At 38.0% G+C, this 12,147-nt stretch overlaps 5 protein-coding genes across 8 annotated transcripts; 2 read left to right on the forward strand and 3 right to left on the reverse strand.

Annotated features, from left to right (window-relative positions):
- Positions 1-562: 562 nt before the first annotated feature.
- Positions 563-1,290, reverse strand: LOC108144445 (leucine-rich repeat extensin-like protein 5). The gene has a single exon (XM_017269331.1). The coding sequence runs from the start codon at positions 1,249-1,251 to the stop codon at positions 649-651; it is 603 nt and encodes a 200-aa protein (XP_017124820.1). The 5' UTR covers positions 1,252-1,290; the 3' UTR covers positions 563-648.
- A 1,132-nt stretch (positions 1,291-2,422) lies between these two features.
- On the forward strand, positions 2,423-3,220 carry LOC108144203. The gene is made up of 4 exons (XM_017268872.2): positions 2,423-2,669; positions 2,730-2,818; positions 2,874-3,006; positions 3,063-3,220. The coding sequence occupies exons 1-4, from the start codon at positions 2,546-2,548 to the stop codon at positions 3,131-3,133; spliced, it is 417 nt and encodes a 138-aa protein (XP_017124361.1). The 5' UTR covers positions 2,423-2,545; the 3' UTR covers positions 3,134-3,220.
- A 47-nt stretch (positions 3,221-3,267) lies between these two features.
- Positions 3,268-4,037, forward strand: LOC108144204. The gene is made up of 4 exons (XM_017268873.2): positions 3,268-3,381; positions 3,438-3,520; positions 3,591-3,729; positions 3,792-4,037. The coding sequence occupies exons 1-4, from the start codon at positions 3,273-3,275 to the stop codon at positions 3,869-3,871; spliced, it is 411 nt and encodes a 136-aa protein (XP_017124362.1). The 5' UTR covers positions 3,268-3,272; the 3' UTR covers positions 3,872-4,037.
- On the reverse strand, positions 4,008-7,272 carry LOC108144201 (caspase-3). Of its 3 annotated transcripts, none has more exons than XM_017268871.2 (8): positions 7,112-7,215; positions 6,663-6,894; positions 5,509-6,581; positions 5,365-5,457; positions 5,046-5,141; positions 4,736-4,982; positions 4,269-4,680; positions 4,008-4,202 (listed from the first exon to the last, which is right to left on the reverse strand). In XM_017268871.2, exons 3-8 carry the CDS (start codon positions 5,548-5,550, stop codon positions 4,112-4,114), a joined length of 981 nt encoding a protein of 326 aa, XP_017124360.1. In that variant the 5' UTR covers positions 5,551-6,581; positions 6,663-6,894; positions 7,112-7,215; the 3' UTR covers positions 4,008-4,111. The 3 variants fall into 3 exon arrangements, with proteins under 3 accessions (XP_017124360.1, XP_041563568.1, XP_041563567.1); XM_041707634.1 differs by having other exon boundaries at positions 5,509-6,602; XM_041707633.1 differs by lacking the exons at positions 5,509-6,581; positions 6,663-6,894 and having other exon boundaries at positions 7,112-7,272.
- Positions 7,273-8,263: 991 nt separating this feature from the next.
- LOC108144128 (caspase-1-like) lies at positions 8,264-11,917 on the reverse strand. 2 transcript variants are annotated; one of them, XM_041707438.1, is made up of 8 exons: positions 11,869-11,917; positions 10,264-10,299; positions 9,966-10,200; positions 9,499-9,910; positions 9,331-9,405; positions 8,967-9,268; positions 8,498-8,912; positions 8,264-8,428 (listed from the first exon to the last, which is right to left on the reverse strand). In XM_041707438.1, the coding sequence occupies exons 2-8, from the start codon at positions 10,276-10,278 to the stop codon at positions 8,296-8,298; spliced, it is 1,587 nt and encodes a 528-aa protein (XP_041563372.1). In that variant the 5' UTR covers positions 10,279-10,299; positions 11,869-11,917; the 3' UTR covers positions 8,264-8,295. The 2 variants fall into 2 exon arrangements, with proteins under 2 accessions (XP_041563372.1, XP_041563373.1); XM_041707439.1 differs by lacking the exon at positions 11,869-11,917 and adding an exon at positions 10,401-10,895.
- Positions 11,918-12,147: the final 230 nt, after the last annotated feature.

Consider the following 12,147-nt stretch of genomic DNA (forward strand, 5'->3'; position numbering starts at 1 on the left):
AAGTGTTCATATCAAACAATATGTAATAAATTTAAATATCTTCCGCCATCTCCCTTACCTTCCTTATCTTATCTTCTTATATGTCAACTTTTCAGGACCGGGAACCCCTTTTATCTATGACATAACTCAACTTATCATAATAATCCATGTCTAACCTTGAATGTGTTGTCATAGTTATACATGTCTGGCCTTGAATCTGTAAAAATGTTGCATTTTTTAAACTCTCTCAAATCCTCAATTAAGTATTTTACGTTATCTACCTTGTCTTTTTTTTTATTGTAAGCTACAGCTATTGACCTTCATAAGTTGGGAATTTAGGGTGTAAGGTGTTCCTTGCATATATGACAATAACTAAACAAGATATGAATAGTTATCCATATCACCTTGAATATGTAAAAATGCAAATTCTGCAGATCCAGCTTTCTCCCTTATCTAGTAGCTATTATAGATATACATTTGCCATTATACCAGGATATAAAACATCTTACATATATGAAGTCATTGTATGTAGAAATTCATGGATAATTATCCTTGAAGATCTGGCAATAAACACAGATTTTTGTTTTGCATTTTCTAAACTCTCTTTAATGGCAGCGATCATAAATAATATGTACATTCATGGGCTGTGGACCTAATCGACACTACAAACTAGAACTGCTCGAGGGTGCGGGGGGCAGGTGGTGCTCCGTACTCCTCCGCGGGGGCGGAGGGTGGTGGTCCGTACTGGGTGGCCGGCCTGGGCTGCTGCTGCTTGTACTTGATGAAGTACACCTCCGGCTTGCTGGGCTCCGTGGGCTCGGGAGCGGGCAGGATGAGGGGCTGCTGCTCCTCGGGCTTCTTCACCAGCACATAGACGAGGGTCTTGTGCTCATCCTGCACGGGCGGCGGCAGCACCTGGCGCACCGGGGTGGGTGGATTTGGCGCCTTGATGAAGATGATCTTGTAGTGCTTCTTGGGCACGGCCGTCTGGATGGGCGAGGAGGCCGGATAGAATTCCGGCTCCTCTGGCGGCACATGCACGTACACGTTCTTGGTGACCAAGGCCTCCGAAGTGGCTGGTGGTGGTCCATAGAAGGCGGCTGGTGGTCCGTAGCTTGGCAAGGGTTGTGCCACCTGAGCCGGGGGTCCGTATTCCTTTTGGGGAGCCGGCGGCGGCGGTGGTGGTCCATAGCGGGACTTTGGCGGCTCCGGACGGGCCACACATATGGCCAGACTGGCGGCCAGGAGGAGGAGGACACACTGCGTCTGCATGTTGATCTTGTCGATGGTTCGGCTGCGAATGAAGCTACTGCTGCAGGTCAATCGGGCATTTTATATGCCGCCTTCGCCGGCAGACGATGTGTGTGATTTGTATAACCCCCGCCTTTTGCATAATATTTCCGATGGCTTCCCAATCGCGTTACGCGGAGCTCTTCAATCCCCGCCAGCAATCCGCGATGCATACAAATGAGCCAGCGCACTGTGCCCGATTCGGTTTCGTTTTCGTATGCGTTTTCGATAAATGAGTGGACTTGGATTCCGTTTCCGATGGGGACTCGCCTTTAGATTCATTCGGGTGATGATGAAAACGAAACCGAAACTGCTCGGCCAGAAAGATCGACGGGGAGGGGCCCGTCGTTGTCACGTTCTGCCTGTTTTGTTGGGTCTTCCCGGCCTTTTTTTTTTTTTCTTTTCGGCCAATATTTGCCAAAGGCATACGCCGCATTAATGGTCGATTGCGATGTTCACTTGTAATTTATTATATAACTCGATTGACACGATCGCACATTCCGTTGGTGGGCCAGGGACGGTCATTGGATCGGCGATCTGCAACTAAATGTTTATAGGTCGCCTACTTTAGCAAGGGGTTACTAACCCATGAGTCAAGAAGAACCCACCTCGTAAATAAACTTAGTTTTTAAGATCAGAAAATGGGCTATGATTATAAGACTAAAAACTAGGAATACTTAGGGTTTTACGGTAGAACTAGGAAAAAAATATATTGAGATAGGTATAAGCTGAAAGTAAAATCAATTTTACTATAATACTTAAGTTGTAATTGAAAAAGTAAAATCAATTTTACTATAATACTTTATTTTTAATGCATATAAATTCGGGAAACTCTCTTAATAAAAGGGTTTCTTACTTGTGAGTAAGTGTAAGTGTATTACCTCCCAGGTGTGTTTGATTTATTGAGTAATGGGAAAAAAATTTGTACAAATATATCACGCTAAAAATTAATTCAAAATATGTTTTCTACTTACGATAAGAAAGTGTTAAATAAAAAGCTGCAAGTAAAATGAATTGTACACCTTTACTGTGCCAATAAAATTGGGGCTACAAATTTACGAGTATGTGGGACAAACCTCCTAAATTTGTTGTTTTACTTTTGAAACTCATTGCTTTAATTTCATACAAAAACAATATAAAAACGTCCTTGTTAATAACTTTGCGTTCAGTGTCAAAACCTACACAATTGCCAACAATCTAAAAAACCCTCACTCGAACCGAAAGTCTTAACCCAGTGAAAACGAAGGGCCTTAAAACTCGATAGACCATCGGCAAGATGATCTACCTACAGAATTGCTGTTGCTGCGTGGATCTGCGTATCGGTACCATTATAATCGGCGTTTTGCACATTTTAGCCGATGTTCTGGGAGGGACTTTTGTGGCATTATTTGGGGAGTCTGGTGAGTGACGAGAGGGTCTTCCGGAAGATTGTCCCGATTTATCCCGATAACCCCGTTTAGGCATTCCCGATTTGGGCCATACTCTGTTCATTATTTTCATGATGCTGCACATTCTGAGCTGCGTCTTCCTGATCATCGGCTGCTTTCGGGTGAGATCCACCCTCATTTCATAACTTTAGCTTTAAATTTGATCATTTCATGTAGCTAAGAAGCAACTGGATGCTATTCTACATAATAATGACTATGATCATGGCATTGGCCATGCTAATACTTATTGCATCAGACGTCATACTAGAGATTTGGTTCTGGGTCATGATCACCTATGCCTTTATGTTCTGTGAGTGGTATTGTGGTTTTTTTTCTCTTTGCTCATACTCAAACCAAACCTTTCAGTTATTTGCCTATACTTCTGGCTGGTGGCCTACTCCTTCTATGCCGCCTTGGGAGGAGCTCTGTTCCTCTGAGATCGCCTGATCCTGATCTTATGCCACCTAGTTGTTGTATCAAATTTTACGGTGCTGGTAGTAATAAAACCTTTGGTTCTCTGACAATGGCCCTGCCTTTTCAATCAGTTGTCAGGTTTCTAGTGATCAAAATTTCAAAATGTGCCAAATCCGAAGATGCTGTTGTTGCATTAAATTGCACAAGGCCTGCTATTTAATCGCCGTGGTGGATTTTTTAGTCAACGTGGTGGTGCTGAACATGGCCGGTCGTAAGTGCCCGATATTGATCCATTCCGGTAATTAATCCCCATCCCACATTTATCAGAGGAGTTCATCGCACACATCGAGCAGGCGGTGGCCATCTGTCACTGCATTGGCTGCATTTTCCTGATGGGCGGAGCTCTACTCGTAAGTCCAGATGGCACCTCCAGTAGCTGATCCCACGATCCCACGATCCCATCTTGAAACACCACTACAGAGATCGACCGTCCTGCTGATGTTCTTCCTCATCACCAGCCTGACCAACTGCATCATCCTCACGGTGTACAGCATCTACCTGCTGGTTTTCGAAGAGCGATACCGGGAGATAATTGTTCCAGCATCGGCCATATATATCTGTGAGTTTCTCATTGAGAATTGCACCTTGGACACCTATTACTCCTAAGAGCTTGCTTTACAGGCTGTGGTATATACTTCTGGATCGTCGTCTACTCGTTTTACGTTGAAGTTAGAAATCATAATGAAGTCATGGAAGTTTGATGATCCGTTTAAAAATAGTCTGTATTGAGTTATGCAAGAGTTCGCAACCCCAATAGCATTTGATTTAATTGCTATCCTTTGGTGAAAATCGTACATAATAACATATAAAAGTAATTCTTTAATCATTTATTAAAACAAAAGTGGTGCTGTTCCCTATATCAGCAAATTTGCTTTGTCGTATATAAGTGATATAGACAGTTCAGACAAACAGATCAAACAATCATAAATTGCATTTTACATTTATGACTTAACTTTTGTTGTGTGCTGCACAAAGTCTCCAAAACAGAATGGTTGCCTTAGAGTCGATGTTATTGATGGCACTTGCTTACATCTGTAAAACGAATTGACGCCATTTAACTTAATTATCAATGGTGTTAATGTATGTACTTGTACTTACCCATGAAATATAGCTTGCCTCTCGACGTTGGCGTTTACATCCTCAATGATTGAGCGAAAGTCCTTCGTGAGGCCATGTTGATCCATCAAATTGCACAGAGTTTGAATGAAAAGCGATCCATTTTTGGGGTGACGATAGCTCTTGAAGCCCTCGGTCGTGCTGTAGCACTTAATGTAGGATGAGGGATTCGCTTTGATTATACTAGAATCCGCTTGCCAAGCGCCTTTGCAGGCCTGAATTATTAGGATTTTGGGTTTATTTGCCAGAGATTCATTCTGGAAGAGTGGAAATAAAATGTCATCATCCAAGTTGTATGCTTTATCGTCGCACGTGTGGATCTTATCTTTCTGGTCTCCATGGCTCAAGATGACGATGACCAAAGCTGACAGGGTGAGGAAACTTTTCAGAGCCACTGTTGGAAATGAATTGATATCAATAGGACAACATTGGTCTTCTACGTCACCCACATTTCCTGATCGTGTCCTTAACCGTGGCCAGTGTGGGATTAGGAACTTCTTCGATCTCACATTCTAGCATTCCAAAGGTTTTGCGCAGAGCTTCGACATCCTTTGAGCTGCCTTGTCGATTCGTTTCTGGATTTTTCGGAAATACCTCGTGATTTAATATGGAGACATATGGCGGCAGTAGTTTCTGCGGAGGATCGAAGGATTCTAATAGAACAGGAGCACTTGAAGTTATCTCCCCTCGAGCATCCTTTTAAAAACAATTACAACAAATAGTTTCTGGAATATTGTTAATAATTTATAATTTACTCACGAACTGGAAAAGCATACTAGCGGGTTGGAATTTTCTGGGCGGTGTATCATCGGTAGTCGCATCCTCACTGACCAGTTCAGCAAACTTTTCGCTGCCCTGAATAGATATAAAAAAAAATATAAACCCGTTACTCCACAAAAACAAAGCAGCGGCACATAACTTAACTCAATAACTTCTAAAAATAATAGGTACTGATAGGTATGATCGTAAAAAATTACTAGAACCTGCATTGAAAACCCAAATGAATTAAATAAAATAAAAAAAAAACAAACAAAAACACAAAGAACAGATTAGTCATGTAGATCCATTCAGTACTTACCCACGGAAAGACCTGAGATATAGCCTGAAATTTCTTGGCGGAATTGACATCCTGTGCTGTCGAAGCAACTTCGTCCCTTACTTCCTGTTGAGACTACAAAGGAAAAATTATTGGAATAAACTTGGTACTTGATTACTTCAGAACCTCTCCACTTCCCAGCGGCAGCTCTTGTCGATTCGAATCCATAATTAAGAGTGATTAACATTGCCGTTTTTGCCGCATGCGTTATCTCAAAGATAAGAGTTTTAAGAGTTGCCAAATCATTTTTGCAAAACCTATATTTTAATAAATCAAGTAAGACTTTCTATTTGTTGTAATTCCTTTGCTTTATAGTTTATGCAAGCAATTAAAAGTTTCCTGTAGGGAAAGGAACTTCAATTAATAATGCATATGCATTCTTTCTGATGATCCTTTGGTTTAAGTGTCTTTAGTTTTTAAGAGTAATATAAATAAATTATACAAGATCATATTCCTAGTTATTTTATGCATTCTTTATGAGTATCGGATCCTTGACTATCGGTTGTCGATCTTCATTCAACTCTCTTATGTTGTTGCTTATGGGGTGCCTGTCTCAAGATAAGCAGCCAAATACATATATAGCTCGGCCAAGATCACCAATATTAGTTTTTGACCAGCCCCTGCCCAGTCCTTATCTGCCGAAAAACATTTATGTCTTTGTATCGCAATTTCAGAACGCTGTTCGCAATCATGGAGTTAGAATAATATCTAATGACCACCAGGTCATCCATTAGGTATTCATTTATAGTTAATAAAGTCCATAATATAACATACTATCAGCTGATCGACGGATGATGTACATAGCAGATGTTGTACATGTCTCAATTAATTCATAATTTCCTACACAACAAAAAGTGAACGACAAGGCTATTCGCGGTATGGATGCCGAGATTTCTAGTGGAGAAATACTGAATCGCATTATAACTTCGAAGAACGGTTAGGACTTTGACGAAACACGTCATTACTTTAAGCAGTTGAATAATGCCAAATTGCATACAATGAAACGAAACTCGTAGAATCAACAAAGTTATAATGTTATAATGTAGCATTTGGGTTGTCTCAGCGTTTGCTGACAGTTTTAATGTTAGAATTGTACACATAAGTTCAACTCGATGGTAACTTATTCCGTGTAGGTGTTGTGCCAGAAGTAAAATTTCTTCTTTCCTAACGTCGAAGTATACGATGGTATCATTTCCCTCCTGAAAAAAAGAAAGTCATTACTGACAGTAAGAAATATTATTAAAATCAGAAGCTCCATTTTTCGCACTTTCATTACCCACATTTCCTGACTGTGTCCTTAACCATAGCCAATGTGGGATTGCAAACTATTTCAATCGAACATTCAAGGCTACTGAAGGTTTTGTGCAGATTTTCAACATCCTTTGAGCTGCCTCTTCGATTCATTTGTGGTTTATTCGGAAATACCTCGTGATTGAATATACAGACATGTGGCGGCAGAAGGTTCTGCCGAAAATCAGTGTTTGATTCCCGTGGCAGGCTACCTTGGGCATCCTTTCGTTATATTAGCAATTATAGTTTAATTAAAATACAATAAACACATAAATAAACAAATAAAGAGACGCACTCTGATTACGTATGTACAATATAGAAATTGATATGTTGATATATTTGAAAAATCTTTCTACCAACTTTCTCAATTGAAAAGTAATTGTATTTAATAAAATTATTCAATGCTAGATTATTCATTTGTAGGGATTGATAGACTCACACATTGAAAGACCTCAGATATGGGCTGATATTTTTCAACAGAATTGGAATTCTGCACAGGCGTATTCATTTTGCCTCCTAATTCCTGTTGGGAGTTACAAATATTTGATATTACAATGAGCTCTTTAATTGGGCACACCTTCAATTTTCAGTTCTTGCCGATTCAAATACATACCTAAGACTAATTTTGGTGAACAATGTGCAGCTATTCTTATCGACACCTGGGTTATCTGAAAGCTTTTTATGAGTTATTAGCTCAAATATTTGAAATGCAAGGGGACATATGTGTATATTTCGAGGAGGAAATTGTGGGCTCGTAGTATGAAAACCCTAAGATTAAGTGGCTTATACATAGTTCATAATAATAATATTAAACATTTGCTTTATTTTTTATTGATTAACTTTTTTATCTTTTGCTTTTTTGAACAGCTTTCGTTAATCTTTGCACTGTATATAGTATTCTATAATGAAAGCAGTTTGGACTAATAATATAATAAATATTTGATTCATTTAATTGCGTTTTGTATGATTAAAATCACTGTTTTCAGTTCAATGACCACAAGACCTTATCTCAAAGATTACTAAGCATTGCTTTTTCCTGATATATCCCAATGAAATCAGAAAATGAAGTTAGTACACACAAGTTATTGATTAAATTGGCAAACTTTTATTTTAACTGTTGATCGAGATTTCTTATGAGTTCAGTTACTGATTGGTATTTACCCCCTTTCAAACATATTCAATTGTTAAATCTTATTAGATAAGAAATTATCGGTCTTTTAGCTTTTTCCGCTTGTTAGTCATTTCTTCATCCGGTCGCGAAACATGAAGTGCTAATGCTAATAACACTATCATTGACCGAAATTGATTAAGCAAACTGCAGATAAGGAATAATAATAAGCAATAAAGTACCTAATAAATTATTAATAACCGAGTTTTCCGATTATTTAAATTATATGTTTGTGACCAAAATCAAGAGCAGTGCCGATATGAACATTATAGCCTACTTCATATATAAATATGATTTTATTTGAACTCTTAAAAAATATGAAGGAAATATAAAAAATTATTATTACTATTTAGTTTTTTTTTCAAAACCTTATGGTGGGATTTTTTTTATCATTATTTCTTTATTAATGAAATTGTGTTTTTTTCATTCGAAAGCTAATGTACTGCAGTCCAGTTTTAACTTAGAGATAAGGTAGAAATATCTTCAGATAAATGTCTATCAATGGAGACCTTTTCTGCATAGGTGTTTTGCCAAAAATAAAATTTTTTTTCTCCCAACGATGAAGTAAACGATGGTATCATTTGCTTTCTGAAAAAAACAAAGCCATAACATATAGTAAAGCGATAAATACTATTACAAAAGCCAAGATATACGAACTTCAATTGTTTGGGAGCTTCTTTAGTGACCGTCTCGTTCACTCCCTGTATGATTGTCTGGAAATCCTTGACCTTTCCGAATATATTCATGTGTTGGCATAGGGTTTGAATGAAAAGCGACCCAAGGGAAGTGTGTCGGTAGGCTTCGAATCCCTCGGTGGTTCCGTAACAGATGATGTAGTCCCCGGGATTGCACCTCATTGGGTTTGAATCCGCCTGCAAAGATCCCTTGCAGGCCTGCACAATCAGTATTTTGGGCTTGCCTCTAAGAGTATCGTTTCTGAAAAGGGGAAACAGAACGTCCTTGTTCAAGTAGTAGGCCGTATCGTCGCATGCCTCGATCAACTCATTGCAATCGCCATGGCTCAGAATGGCGATGACCAACGCGGAGCGGAGTTCCAGGTTCTCCTTTTCCACTGGAACATATCAATTAAATCCAAAATACAAAAAATACCCTTCGGAATACCTACATTTTTTAAAGGTGTCTTGCACCGCAGCTAATGTGGGGTTTTGAACCTCGTGCACATCGCAGTTCAAGCTTTCGAAAGTACTTCGCAGAGCTTCGACATCTATCGAACTTCCAGTTCGGTTTTTACTTGTATTTATGAATATTTCATGATTTAATATGTATACCAATGGGGCTTGGAGTTTCCGCTGAGGAATTGTAATCGTAGTCCCTGGCTCTTTACTAACTGGAGGTATCATTGGTATTGCACTCGTAGTTGACGTGCTTGAAAAATGGGCAACAGGAGATGTCCTTGCACTTGTATCACTATTAGAAAAGAATAGAATTTATTGAACTTCTTTTGTTTGATTGCTATTTTAATCTCTTACGTTGCGAGCCGCACGAAGTCTCCAAAACAAAATGGTAGTTTAAGAATCGACGTTATCGATGGAACTTGCTTCCATCTGCAATAGGAAAATATTACAATTAATAATCAATAAAAGAAGATCCAAAAACATAGAGTAAAATATTTAATATTTGATCGCTACATCATTTACCCAAGTAATTTAGCATGCCACTCGACGTTCGCATTTGCATAAGCAATAATCGATCGGATGTCCTTTGAAAGGCCGTCCTGGTCCAACCTATTGCACAGGGTTCGAATAAAAATCGATTCATCTGTCAGGATACGATTGCTATCGATGCGTTCGGTCGAGCTGTAGCACTTGGTACAGAAGGGGAGATTCCTTTTAATTCTCTTAGAATCCGACTCCCAAACGCCTTTGCAAGCCTGGATGATCAGGATTTTGGGTTTATTTGCTAGGGTGTCATTTTGGTCGAGCGGAAATAAAATATCTTCGTACAGAAGGTACCCTTTATTGTCACACGTAACTATCTTCTCGCTTTGGTCGTCTTGGGTCAGGATGACAATGACCAAAGCAGACAGATGCACGAAACTTTTAAGAGCCACTGTAAGAAATGAATTGATGTCAAGAAGCCAAAGTTGGTTTCCTTGGGTGCATACATTTCCTGATCGTTTCCTTAACCGTCGCCAGAGTGGGATTGGGAACTTCCTCAATCTCACATTCTAACCTTCCAAAGGATTTGCGCAGAGTTTCGACATCCTTTGAGCTGCCTTGTGGACTCAGCTCTGAAGTATGCGGAAATTTCTCGTGATTCAATATGCAGACATATGGCGGCAAAAGTTTTTTCCAAGAATTGACAACATAACCCAACGGCATTATACCCGCTCGAGCATCCTTGTTAAAACATTTACTTGTTATATTTTTTTTTTTAATTTATATAATTTACTCTGTACTTACGATCTGAAGAGACATATCTCCAAAAATTGAAGTGTTCTAAATAAATATAAATCATATAACAGGAAAATTCAAAATAAAAGTTGTTTTAAAAATTGCAAACTTTTAGAATAAATAATTTTCCACTTAAGTACACTCACACTTTTTGTTTTTAAATTAATATAATTATTATTTTTAAGCCCAAGAAATTTTTAAGAGCATGAACACACTGGTAAACTTTTCCAAATATCACACAAGGTAAGACAATTCTTTTAATGGATTACAAAAAGTATTTATGCCGATTACTAATTTATTTTCATGTTTCGTTATCCCAGCAGAATACACAAGCTGTACAGGCGTATTTAGGATGTCCATCAATTTCAATAATACAACTTTACTACTTAGGCAACTGATCTTGTAGGTCCGAGTCTCCAGCAAATACTAATTGCAGTGACAATTTTGCACTGTTCATTTCAAACAGCGTTATCTGCAAGCTTTATAGAGTGTTCTTTACCCATCTCGGTAGACAGCAGCAAAACGCAAAGAAACGTGAAAATCTACTACGTTGGTCACGAATATAACGAGTAATACCCCAATCGAAACAGGTCACTTATGGAAAATAGTGTGCAAACGAAAATACATTGGTTCAGGCGTAAAATCGCTGTGTTAAAGTGAAAATTAATAAAAAAAAATTTGCTTTTAGGAACAAGTGCTGCGAAATGTTTTAATTTTTTAACCACTTTGCATTCTTGTTGAAAAAAATCAATCAATCCATTTTCAAATTGAAAATAAATTAAAAGTTGTTTAAACTAAAAAAAATTTGGAAGGATTGGGTTAATTTTAAAATTTAGGTCATTTTTGATTATTTTTTTTTTTAATATTATTGATTTTATTTAGCAGAACCGAATGTTGGATTGTACAGATAATTTTACTACTTAGCAACTGAATTCATATCAAACTAAAACACCTCTTAACGAGGTAAAATAAAGTCGTGACGATTGCACCTTCAACATATAAAACATCTAATATCAAATTTAGTGAAGAAAAATGAATAAGCATTTGACTAAATAAATACACTTTTTAAATGTTTCAATTCGGACCACTTCATCCAGGTATTTTGCCTACACAGGCATTTTTTATTTGAGCGTAACGAATGGGAACATTTAAAAAATTTATTTATTTATTTAAGAACAGAGCATCGTATCCAAGCAAATTTGGTGTCACTCGACGCGTATTTTTAATAAAATTGAAACTGTGTGAAAAAGTGTAATATTTTACCAACCCAAGCTTAGGAACTCCACTTAAACAAATTTTTAGTATGTCACTTGGTATCCAATTCTTATTCATTTAGCGATACCTTTCGATTGGTGTATTAGTCGTCACGATCGCACCATCACAGCAGATTTTCAATTCTGCGGCTATATAATAGCACACGCTCTTGGTGCGCATCGTCACTACTTGTACTGTCGTCCATAGTGATAGTTGTTGTGCAAAAATAAAAGTTATTTTTAGGCGACTTCTTAAGTACTTTTGTACTACTTGGCTGGCTGCTTAGGCTGTGACTCTTTTCGAACTTTTGGGATCATTTTAATAGTTTTCTTTTTTTATATCTTATCAACTTATGTTTACACCAATGGAAGGTTTAGTCTAAGCTGCGTTTTATTAAGCGATTTCCTTGGAACTGTGTCGCGTTCCACCAATATTCTTTTTTGAATGGAGTTGGGTCTTCCACAGCTTTGACGATTTATAACTTTTTATTGAATGATATCGCCCAATGACTTCTGAACTCTTTAAAAACTTATCAATGTTTGTTTTGGTCTTTATGATTAAAATATCCTTCACTGATTGATAATAATCTTCTGTCACATTTAATGTGATAAGATAAGCAATTATCATTGGATAACCTTT

The sequence above is a fragment of the Drosophila elegans genome, unplaced genomic scaffold (assembly GCF_018152505.1).
Source record: "Drosophila elegans isolate 14027-0461.03 unplaced genomic scaffold, ASM1815250v1 contig_183, whole genome shotgun sequence".
Classification (NCBI taxonomy): Eukaryota; Metazoa; Arthropoda; class Insecta; order Diptera; family Drosophilidae; genus Drosophila; species Drosophila elegans.